This window comes from Manihot esculenta, chromosome 7, assembly GCF_001659605.2.
Source record: "Manihot esculenta cultivar AM560-2 chromosome 7, M.esculenta_v8, whole genome shotgun sequence".
NCBI classification, from domain to species: domain Eukaryota; kingdom Viridiplantae; phylum Streptophyta; class Magnoliopsida; order Malpighiales; family Euphorbiaceae; genus Manihot; species Manihot esculenta.
Genome location: NC_035167.2, coordinates 15586337 through 15599027, shown reverse-complemented (window position 1 = coordinate 15599027; position 12691 = coordinate 15586337). Strand labels below are relative to the sequence as shown.

Below are 12691 nucleotides of genomic sequence, written 5' to 3'. Positions count from 1 at the left end.
TTAAATTTAAATAATTTACATCTCACAATACTTTATTAGATCAAAGTACAACTTATAACATGTGGGTTCAGATTTTTGACAACACACCTTACCTACCTTACCTGCTTTTGGTGATCTAACACAAAGTTTGATACTCTTAAATTTGTATGCGAATATATACACATACAATTTCATATTTACTAATTATATATTTAAAAATCGTAATTATAATTTTAAACATTATTTTAAACTATTATATATGAATCATTCGTGTAGACTATAATTGGTAAATCAAAAAATATCGTATGATAATAAAAATTATTAGCTTTCATTAGTTGTGCACAAAAGTTATTGAGATTTCATGCGGTGATTGATCTCATGTAAATGATAATTAACATGCAGAAATTGATGAACAATCTTGCAGGAAAAAAAAATGAAGATACTCAAACTTTTGACTTCTCCATAAAAACTCCCATGGATAGACCTTTTCTTACGGGTCCACTAGTTCCGTACAATTTTTTTATCGATGATATATATGATACTAATTGTAACTTTTGATCCAAATAACTGAGTAATCTAAATAAATTCACATATTTAAAAATCTTTTAAAATGGATTTGAAATAAAATTATTTTATAAAATTATTTAAAGTTCACACTTAAAATTATAAGATTAGTACATTTATCACTCTTGATATTCCGAGGACATGCCATATTTCGAAATCCAAAAACAATTGTTAGTTTTATAATAATTCACTAATCCAAAACTTATTAAAATTTAGTTCAGGTAGTTCAGGTAGTGTTGATGGGTGCCGTTGAAAGTTACATATTTACCAGTGGACCACTCGGTGAGATTACAAACCCAATCTACTCAGGTGAAAGATTTGACCCATTGGGTTTGGCTGATGACCCAAAAGCATTTGCTGAGCTCAAGAATAGCAGATTGGCTATGTTCTCCATGTTCGAGTTCTTTGTTCATGCCATTGTAACATGAAAGAGATTGTTGGAGAACTTGGCGGCCACTTTTCTGACTCTGTTAACAATAACGCCTCGGCTTTACCACAAATTTCGTCCTTGAAAAGTGGAGAAAAATCTTGAAATATTTTGAGTGCTTTCTGTCGAAGTGTGGAATATATTCGAATGTGACTAGTGGTGTTGAAAATGTAATATCTGTTATGAAGAGTCATAGTGTGGACAATTTTTTTTTTCTTTTGCAAATCCAATTATCCTAAACTTTTTGTGCTCAGTTCAGTGATTTTGCATGTATTCTCTAATACTTAATGATTTGATTATTTATTTTATTTCAAATTTTCAATGTATCGAATTGCGAAAAATTTAGTATAATAATCTTTATATTAAGTATTTAAGTTAATTTTAATAGTAAGAGAAAATTTTAGAGAATTCTATTTTGACTGATTGTAAATTTATTTGTATTAAATTGTAAATTATTTTTAATTGTTAGCTTAAATTTTTTTTATTAGATTTAATAATAATAAATATATATATTTATTTATTTATTGACTAAAATAAATATTTTATGAAATTATAATATTTTCTCTTTTTGAAAGTGAAATAGTATGGAAATCTTGGGTTTTTATATTCTAATTGCCTCTAGTTAGATGACTAATAAAATTAAGATTTTTCCTAAATTAATTTAAAAAAATTTAAAGTAAAATAAAATTATAAATAGATAGTGTACATATATTTAGCCCATTAGTACTTGAGGCCAAATAAGGAATTAAATATGAGCATGAGTGGTTGGTAGTGGGTACAAGTACAAAATAATGAAAGGAAATTCTTATTTGGGTGGCAATTTAAGATACATTCGCAAAATCATAAAAAATAAAATGGTGGGTTAAATTTATTCATATTAGGTTTATTTGATAAAAAAAATTAAATATTTATTACTTTTTTATATTCTAATATTAAAATTTCAGACAATAAAATCAATCTTTTTCATATTTATCTCAATTTTAACTATTTATTTGAATTAATTTTGATAAAAATATTTTTAATCCACTTGTTATGCATTATTCCTTAGAAGGTGTATTAAATAAAAAAAATTTGAAACATTTATATTAATTTATATTTATATTTTAAATTTTTATAATAAAATTAATTTTTTTTATTTTGTCTTAATTTTAATAAAAAAAATAAATTAAATATAAAAAGTTATTAAAAAATTATAATATAATCCCTAAAATTTTGTTTACTAATAAAATAATCTTTAAAATGCATATTTTTATTTCAATACTATTTTTTTATTAATTTCATTATTTACTTCTGATTTTTATTCTTATAGAAATATTGTAGTTTAATAAAAATTTGAAATATAAAAAAATTATAATATAAAATATATAATATTTTATTTATTTAATATTATTGATATGATATATAAATTCTAATTAATTGAACAAAACATATATTATGATTTTTCTAATTAATTGAACGACTCTAATTAATTGAACAAAACATATACACAAATTTCATATTTTAAAATTTTCTAATCAAACGCCTCGTAATATTTTGGATGCACTAAACTGATACGAGGAAATGTGCTTTTAAAATTATTTGGAATGTACATGGAGTGCTATAAAGTCTCAAAATCAAGCTTAATAGAGCATGTAAAGAAGTAAGTCATAATTCTAGATCCTTAAAAAAAATAAGAATCATGTATTCTAACTTAATTACAAGTACTTAATACGGTTTGAACCGTACCATAGACTTTCATAGGAAACATACTTGCTAGCAGTTTTCCTCATGAAGACATGGCCATTGACCATGAGCTTAGGGGCAAAGGGGAGAGCTCACCGCCTTTTCAGTGAGCGAAGGGGAGGAGAGGGCCATAGTTAATCTACTGGTATATGAGTTGTGTAGTGGAAGCAGTGGGTGGAAAAGGGAAGAGGGTTCCAATGGGTATTAATACAGGGTTGGAGATGGATTTTCTAATCTTGGTGGAATCTAAGTTCAGGATTTCTTAAGAGTTTCTTCTTATTGTGGGGTATCTAAAACTGTCATTTTATTAGAAGCTGTAGGTTTTGTTTGTTTATTCTTATTCATCCTACTTGGCACCCTTTAGACCACCAAGTTTTAGATCTATTTATTGCCCAATAACGAATCCGGGCATTTAATGTTTAGATTGATCGACAGATATTTTGATAAATTTTCACATTAAGGAAAAAAATGATTCCTTTTATCGGTGCATAGAGATATAATAAATCTTTTTGAAAGATGTGATGTGAACATGGATTGGAAAGTACTAAAATGAATGAAAAGGCCCCTTATAATATTTCACTAATCCACAACTTATTAAAATTTAGTTCAGGTAGTTTTGATGGGTGCCGTTGAGGGTTACATATTTACCGGTGGACCACTCGGTGAGATTAGAAACCCAATCTACTCAGGTGAAAGATTTGACCCATTGGATTTGACTGATGACCCAGAAGCATTTGCTGAGCTCAAGAATAGCATATTGGCTATGTTCTCCATGTTCGGGTTCTTTGTTCATGCCATTGTAACATGAAAGCATTCTGTTAACAACAACGTCTCGGCTTATACCATAAATTTCATCCCTGGAAAGTGAAGAAAAATCTTGAAATACAAGATATTTTATGAAATTATAATATTTTCTCTTTTTGAAAGTGAAATAGTATGGAAATCTTGGGTTTTTATATTCTAATTGCCTCTAGTTAGATGACTAAATTAAAATAAAAATATTAAATATTTTATAAAAAATACGATTGTATATAAATTTATATAAAAATTATAAAGGATAACTTTATATAACAAGATATATAATATTTTATTTAATATTATTAATATAAAATATAATTTTTATATATTAAAAATATATAAATAATTGATGAAATTTTATCTTTTATTTATACTGATATCATCTTTTTATATTTATTAATTATAATATTTCATATTATTATAAATTTTAATATATATTAATAAATTATTTAAACTTATAAAATAAATATAAATATTATAAAATTGCTTATAAAATTTATTTATTTTATATAATAAAAATACATATTAAAAGTAATTTTTATTTAATTAATAATCAGTTTTCTAATTTATATTTATAATTAATTATTAATTTATATATACTTTAATTATAAATAAATTATATAATATATATTTTTAATTGCCATTTTAACAACAATAGATGAAAATAATTTAATAAAAGCTTAACTATCCGCTGGTTATTAATTATTTGCTATATTTAACGTTTAATAAAATAAATTTTAAGATTAAATTATTAATTCACAGCTAGTAGAAAAATCGAAAATAATAGTGATTTATATTAAAATTATATAAAATTAATAGAATTACATAAATACCCCTAATTTTTTAAAATAAAAACCACTGGGCCAGCGGATCCGGCCCGTGTTGTTTGGCAGTTTTAAGTCGTCCACAGTTATTATGGGAGTAGTATTGCAACTCAAAATGAATTCAAATCCTCTCAAGGTTTTTGTCTTTCTTCCCTTCTGCCATCTTCATTTTATTTTTCACCTTTCTCTCTTGAATTTCTCATTTCTTCTATTTTCTTCCCTTCTGCCATCTTCATTTTGTCTTCCTCCCCTTTAATTTCTTCCTAATTAGTAATTAATTATTTGTTTTCCTCCTTGCTTAAACAATCTTTCCCGTTGACTTGCCCATTTCACCCCACTATCCGTTCCGTTTCCGTTGGTATAGGCCACTTCTTATCAGCAAAGAAAGAAAGACAAACCCAAGGACGTAAACCGGCTGCCATCTTTCCCGGTTGACTTGCCCATTTCACCCCCACTATCCGTTCCGTTGGTATACGCCAACAATTGTACAGAAGCCATGTTTCCGACTTCTTATCAGCAAAGAAAGAAAGACAAACCCAAGGACGTAAAGACTGCGTTGAGGATATGAAATCTTGGCTTTTATATCTTCTGTTGAAGGATCGGAAATCTTGGCCTTTATATCCTCTGCTATTCAAGTAATTCCTTTGTTTTTAGATTTTTGTTAATTTAGCATTTAAATCTTTCTCTTCCTGAAAGTGAAATTTTATGGAAATCTTCGTTTTTATATCTTTTGTTGAAAGAATTCAAGTAATTCCTTTGTTTGTAGAATTCTTTTAATTTAGCATTTAAATCTTTCTCTTTTTGAAAGTGAAATATTATGGAAATCTTGACTTTTATATCCTCTGTTGAAAGAATTCAAGTAATTCCTTTGTTTTTCGATTTCTGTTAATTTAGCATTTAAATCTTTCTCTTTCTGAAAGTGAAATTTTATGGAAGTGTAGACTTTAGCCCCTGTACCATTTTTATTTTTTAATAAATCTTGGGTCAGTGAATCAGTGAATCCTTTATAATAGTGTCAATCTTTTATAATTGATTTCGTTTCTCTATATGCCACATATATTGTTTCCTTTTGGTGCTTGATATTCTATGGTGATCAAATATAGTTAGTTCAATTACCAAAAAGATTTAGTATAATGCAGACTTTGGTCTTCCCTTTTCCCACTTGTGCTAATTGTGAGAATTAAGAAACTCCTTCTCATCCCCGTATATGTCTGCTTCTTGCTCAAAATTTAGGACTTGAAAGAATGTTGCATGTTGCTTAAGTCCAACCAAGAAAGGCATAAACTCTTTGGGCATTGCTTGGGCCAAGTTATGTAAAGATGGCTACATAGCAAGTAAATGATAAGCACGAAAGCATCTTTACTTTATATCAATAAACTAGCTTTTCTATTTTGCATTTTATATTCGGGCTGAGGCTAATGCTCAATAATATATTAAAGCACTTCTTAGAGATTGTGTTTGTGTCGTATTGTTAGTTGTTCTTTTCATTTATGTATAGTTTCTTCTGTTACTTGCTTTGGAGCAGTTGTTACTATGTTTGTTTACTCAGTACTTGTTATTTCTCTGTGGTTCTGGAGTTGTTTCTACATCTTGGTTATCAATAAAGCATTTTGGTCAATTATTTTTCTGAATTCTGATACTCTAATCCTTTCTCTATAGAGGACAATAATGTATTTCTTACAAAACTATAGAATTTTTAAAACCTAATTTTAGTGTCTGAAGGATAAAAAAAAAAAAAAGCCATGCATGCACCCAAAATTTACCAGGTTAAAGGAAACTCGTAGTTCCCTTCCTAAATATTGACTAATATATTGCAAATGTTGATATTTGAACCATATCTTAATTCTCACATGATAAAATAAATTTCTATGTACAACTAAATTAGGATTCTTTGAGACCGGAATCAAATATTTCGGTCAAAACATTGGTTGTTCTGCAAATTTCTATAGAACAGTATTTCATGAGAATAATATTCAGCCCTTTGGTTGTTGACCGCATATTTGTATGGCTATGGTACTCTTGACTTGTATTTTTGTCTCATATACGGGTTGTTTTGGAAACCTATATGATCCTGTTTTGTACTCAGATTGCCTAGGTCAGCACTTGAAGTTGCAAAGAAAATGCTAACAAAACCTAGTCGCAACCCTGTGGCTGCAACAGTTGAAAAAGAAGCTGGATGGCTACTTCTATCCTCTCTATTATCTTCTATGCCAAAGGAGGTATACAATTATTATTAGATTCACCAGTTGATGTAGACAGTACGTGTATGTTATGCTGCTATTCTTGCTACTTGTAGGAGCTTCAAGACCAGGTTTTTGATATTCTCTCATTATGGGCTCCCCTCTTTGGTGGAAATCCAGAACAAGAAATTAAGCAAATTGGGGATTTGACACCAAGCATTTGGTAAGCAAATATCTACAACTATAGTTGTTCTGTATTTTCTTTGTTTGCTTTAGATTAGGATTACCAAAGGTGAGTCGGTCCATCTTGGATGAGGTAAATTGATATGGTAATGTTTCTCAAGTTTCTGGGCAAGGCAAGTTAATTAAAGCACCTTTAGTGCTTTGGTAACTGCCAGATGAAGGGTGCCAGGTACTTGCATCAAGTTGCCTTAGGTATGAAGCTATGTTCAGGCCTGCAGATTGAGTTAAAAAAATTGATTTGTTTAGAAATTAACTTAAGATGCCTTCAGTGTACTTTTTAGGGCTAATGGTCTAAAATATTATTATTGATGGGTTATATTCATAATGGATAATATATAAATTTGTATATGTATATAATTTTGAATAGCATAATGTGATAATGTGGTTGATATGAACAAATTATATTAGTATAAACTTTATATTATTATCTATTGTTAAAAGCTGCGTGAACCTGATTCTCAATTAGAGGAATGTAGGCAGCCTTCGGGTGCAGTCTGTCTAAAGAAAATAAATGTTATGACTAAAATAAATGACATACAAATAATTATATTTAAAAGATTATAGATTAAAATAAAGTCACAAAAGAAAAAGTCTTAATTGCTAAGATAACAAATTTCATGAAGAGACTATGAGTGAATTAGACCCTTAATATTGTCAAAACGTGACTATAACTTAGGATAGAAGCATACATGAGTACCTGATTTGAAAACCAGTGTCACAAGCTAGATATATGACATAAGATGACATTTGAAAGACAATGCCACAACCGCCCCAAATCCCCATTCACTAGTAGACTAAATAAAATTACCCTTTGAAAAAAAAAGGGATATTGCTTGTTAATTGCATTTTTTCCTTAAAAGAGGCTTAGTATTTATAATGAAATTGCAATTTTTTTTTTTTTAATTTGATAGGTCTGGATCTCAATTGCTGGTGATTCTTAGACCAGCACACTGAAGTCTTGGTCCTACTATGATGAGTCGAATATTGACAAGGCTGTCTCAAATAATTTTGCTACTATGATGAGACTTGGTTTTTTTTATGGTGATCCTACCAAGCAAATCTATGGAAATCTTGGTCCAAAACATGGTATCCACTATCATAAGTACCAATGACAAACATGAACATGAGAGCAGATCCTTTGACGGGCTATCCAGGCAGAACCTACAGATTTCATACTGGAGAAACTGTTTATTCATCCATGCAAGAGCTCCAAGCATAGCCCTTCTGCAGTGAATCACTTCAAGCTCACGGTTCTCGACAAAAGTTTCTGAGTCAGCACAGAGACCAACAGTATCCCATCCATAGTCACCTGGGAACTCACCAGTCAAGTAAGACGGAAGCTCACTGGAGAATGGACATAGCCATTGCCCATGAGCTTAGGGGTAAAGGAGAAGAGCTTCACCGCCTTGCTAGAGAGCGAAGGGGAGGAGAGGGCCATAGTTAATTTAGTGATATATGAGTTGTGTAGTGGAAGTGGTGGGTGGAAAAGAGAAGGGGTCCAATGGGTATTAAGGCCATCTCCAACCCTATGCACTATTTTTTGCACCATTTTGGTGCTTTGCACTAAAATGGTGCAATATTTACTCCAACCTTCTGCACCAATTTTAACACCAAAAATAATATTCTATTTATATTCTTCTCTCTTTTTAATATTATATTATTTATTTTACTTTAATTTTATTTATATATTTCACTTAAAAAATTCATATAATTTTATATATTCACTCTAAATATTTATATATTTTATATTTTCATCCAATATTTAAATATTTAATTATTTTATAAATAAATAAAAAAAATATATTAATTATAAAAATTATTAATTAAATAATAATTATAAAAAAACATTACTTAAACATTAATTATAAACATACATTAATTAAACATTAATTAGCAAATTAAAAATAAAATAAACTCATACATATTAAATTATCAATAAAAAATTACAAGCTAATTGATATGATCATTTATATTATTCTATGTAATATATTATAAATAAATTAATTTATTATAAATATTATTTATAATTGTGAATATATTAATTTAAATTAAATTTTAATAATTATAAAAATATAAAATAAATTAAAAATATAATAAATTATAAGAGTGAAAAAAAATAAATTTAATTAAAAATATATATAAATTTTGAATTATATTATAATTAAAAAAAACAAATTTTAAATTATATTATAAATTAAAAAAAAAAAAAAATAGAAATAGCGCTGCTACAGTGTCACGCCAACTATGGCGTGACACTGTAGCGATTGCTAAAATGGCGTTGAATATTGGCGCAGCGTTGGAGGGCCATCTCCAACGCCAAAATGAAGAATGGCGCAGCGTTGGAGATGGCCTAATAGAGAGTTGGGGATGGATTTCCTTATTTTAGTGAAATCTACGTTCAGGATTTTATAAGAGCGGTATTTAAATCTGTCACTTTATTGAAAGTTGTAGGTTTTATTTATTTGTTCTTTTTATTCTATATGACATTCTTTGAACCGCTAAATTCTTATATTTATTTATTGTTCAATAACAAATATCGACGTTTTATGTTTAGATTGATCGATTCATATTTTGATAAATTTTCACATTAAAAAAAAAATTTTTTATCGGTGTATGTAAATACTATTGAAAAGTATTAAAATGAATGAAAAGACCCCTTATTGAAAAGTAATAAATTATATGTAAATTTTACCACTTAAATGTTATTTTTTTATTTAAATTATAAATTATTATTTTATTAATAATATATTTTTTATTAGATTACCATTATTTAATTTAAAATTTAAAAAATTAATGTTAAAAATATTAAATTTTATTAATATTAAAATTATATGTACTAAATTATTATAAATAAGAAAATTTAAAAAATTAAATTATTATACTTTATTAATAAATTTTAACCTTCTTTAAATAAAATTAGTAAAATATTTAAATTTTAAAATAATAAAATTTCTTTAATAATGTTAATAAAAATATAGTTTTACATCGTTATCAAACTTATAATTTATAAGTATCGAATTACAGTAATTTTTAATACAATAATTTTGAATGAATTTTTTAAAAATTATTGAAAAAATGCTCACCAATATTAAATAATTAGTAATGTAAAATGGATATAAATACAAGAGTAAAGATAAAAATAAAAAATTATAACTATAGATAATAATTAATAATAAATTAATATTCTCACTTATACATCCGTGCCACATGCTCTTGGTCGGTAAACTAATATATTTAATTTCTTTAAAGTCAATAAAAAATAGAAAATATTTTTCTTCACTAGTAAATTTTTTTTTAAGGGTGATATGTGGATTATATCCAAAAGTACATCTCATAATATTTTATTAGATCAAAGTACAACTTATAACATATGAGCTCAGATTTTGAACAACACACCTTACCTGCTTTTGGTGATCTAACACATAAAGTTGGATACTCTTAAATTTGTATACAATTTCATATTTACTAATTATATATTTAAAAATCGTAATCATAATTTTAAACATTATTTTAAACTATTATATATGAATCATTCGTGTAGAAATTATATTGAAAAACTTATACGGGACTATAAATTTTATTAAAATTATCATGGTTTAAATAATAGTCTAGTCATGTTCTTAAGTTTTATGTTGTTGAAATAATTTAAAAAAAAAACATAAATATATGTGTGTGCATAATGTGACATGAAACATTAGGTTAAGGCTTCTTTTGAGGGCATGACACATAAACTGATATTTCGAAATTCAAAAACAATTGTTAGTTTTATAATAATTCACTAATCCAAAACTTATTAAAATATAATGTGGCAATTCTCTATAAGATAATTCATACAAAGTTATCTTTCTTTATTTGGAATGGTTAAGGTAGAAATAAGTTATGGAGTCCATCACCACAAAAGAGCCTACTTATATCTTCTTATGACTTACTGAAACCCAAGAGACAGAGATTGACAAAAAAAAAAAAAAAAATCACATTTCTAAAATATCAAGTAATGAGGATTCAATTATAGATCTCACAAGATAAGGACTCATGTTCATCTTTAATCCATATAAATACATTCCTACCCACAAGCACCCATTAATTAAACCAACATTCAGTAAGTATGATATATGATCACTTGTACTTTTACCAATGGCTGCCTCAAAGATGGCCCTTTCCTCCCTCACATACACTAGTAGCGCCGTCGAAGAGTGAATGGAATCGGCTTTGTTCGCTTGATGCACATGGATTTTTGTCAAATGGACTTGTAAGACTGTATGGTTCAAGGCTGGAGATCAGACTGTATGATGGTCTCCCCAATTTGAATTGTATGTGTCATGGTAGGGATCATGTCTTGGCTGTTCATAGAATCCTCCAAATGTATGCCTAGGCTTACTATTGAATCTTCCATATGCATGTCTAGGCTGGTCATACCCATAACGTGTAGGACATTGATCAGTTGGGTGTCCTACATATGAACAGATCCCACATGCCCTTGGTGGCTGAAATTGTTGAGCTCAACCTATGGCGCATCTATTCACAAGAGAGATCAGTTCAGAAAGATGAAAAGAAAGATCAGATGTACTTACCTCATCCATGATTCAGATCTGCGATGTGACCGTGCCTTTGGTGAGATGTTCGGTGGCCGAATGAGGATGAGGTTCGACGGCCGAAGGTTGATGAAGTTCGGCAGCCGAATGTGTTGCAGAAGGTGCTCCTATGCAAAAATGGTCTTCACTTTTTTTTTTTTAATTTTTATGTTCAGATCTGCGATGAGGTGTTCTTTGGGTGGCAGATCTGGTCCTGAAAGAAAAACAAACAAGTCAGAACAATTTCCCGGCAATGGCGCCAATTTTTGACTCGCGGTTGTCGAAGCCGGTAAAAAATAACCTTTCTGGTTATCAACAATTTACAACTGCAGATAGTGGTGAAATAATCGAATCCACAGGGAATTGAGAACTTACCTATTTTCCTTATCAAGACCAATAAAATAAACTGAAATAAAAATAAACTGAAACGAGATAAACGGAAAGCAAAATAAACTGAAAGCGAAATAAACTGAAAGCAAAATAAACTGAAAGCAAAACAAACTGAAATGAGATAAAACTGAAAACGAGATAATCTGAGAGCGGAATAAAAATAAATTGCAGTAAAAGTAAAATGGGGGAATTTGAGATTGATTTGATTAATAAACTACTGAAAGCAATTAAAATAAGCGAATAATAAAATAAAAGAGAAATAAATAATAAGAAAGCTCTAGTTGAAGAATTGGATCCACTTGAGTTGTTGGGATTGATCATTGACACTTAGTTTCTTTTGATTGATTCAATAGATTAGTTATGGAGATGGAAAATGCTTCTCACCACCATGTCTCTCCTTATGATTACACCAATTAGGGAACATCCTCTAATTAATTACTAATTAACAAATTGCCAAGGAACGTCCTTGGGCCTTAGACATCAAACAATTATTAATTGCATGAAGAAAGAGAGAGATCCAATCCTAACTACTCAAACGCATGAGATGTTGCTAGATCATACAATTTCCTTGGTTTTTACACCAAGTGTTCTTATGTTTGAATAATCCAAGCAATTACGGACTTAAATCACCCAAACTAACATATTATTACCTTGCAATCAAGAATCAATTGGCCATATTGATCAAAACAATAAAGCAACAATGGAATTAAGCATGAGATTGTATGAATATTGAATAACAAAAGATAAACAATGTTTGATCAAGTCTCCCAATCCATAAAACAACTAAAACATCACCTAATCTTCAACTAGAATAAAAGATTTTAGCCTCTCATGGCTGAAACAAAAACCAAAAATAAAAGAAAAGAAGAAAGGTAGAAGAAGAGATGTGAATCCCGTAGGTGCCTCCAAGGGGGGCTTCCAAGAGCTGTGGGGAGGCTCCTTATGTGTCTTTTTATAGTTGAAAGTATTGCCCTAGGTCCTTACATGCTGCCC

General features: G+C 28.6%; 1 protein-coding gene across 1 annotated transcript; it reads left to right on the top strand.

The window, feature by feature from the left end:
- Nucleotides 1-4414: 4414 nt before the first annotated feature.
- LOC110608153 (protein SWEETIE) lies at nucleotides 4415-8371 on the top strand. Its single transcript, XM_021747360.2, has 4 exons — nucleotides 4415-4949; nucleotides 6401-6533; nucleotides 6611-6717; nucleotides 7649-8371. The coding sequence occupies exons 1-4, from the start codon at nucleotides 4879-4881 to the stop codon at nucleotides 7689-7691; spliced, it is 354 nt and encodes a 117-aa protein (XP_021603052.2). The 5' UTR covers nucleotides 4415-4878; the 3' UTR covers nucleotides 7692-8371.
- Nucleotides 8372-12691: the final 4320 nt, after the last annotated feature.

Excerpts from the sequence above, each read along its gene's own strand:
- LOC110608153 (XM_021747360.2), top strand. The coding sequence starts at position 4,879 with ATGAAATCTTGGCTTTTATATCTTCTGTTGAAGGATCGGAAATCTTGG. Across the intron at positions 4,950-6,400 it reads TTATATCCTCTGCTATTCAA|ATTGCCTAGGTCAGCACTTG; the intron begins GTAATTCCTTTG and ends TTTTGTACTCAG. Across the intron at positions 6,718-7,648 it reads GATTTGACACCAAGCATTTG|GTCTGGATCTCAATTGCTGG; the intron begins GTAAGCAAATAT and ends TTAATTTGATAG.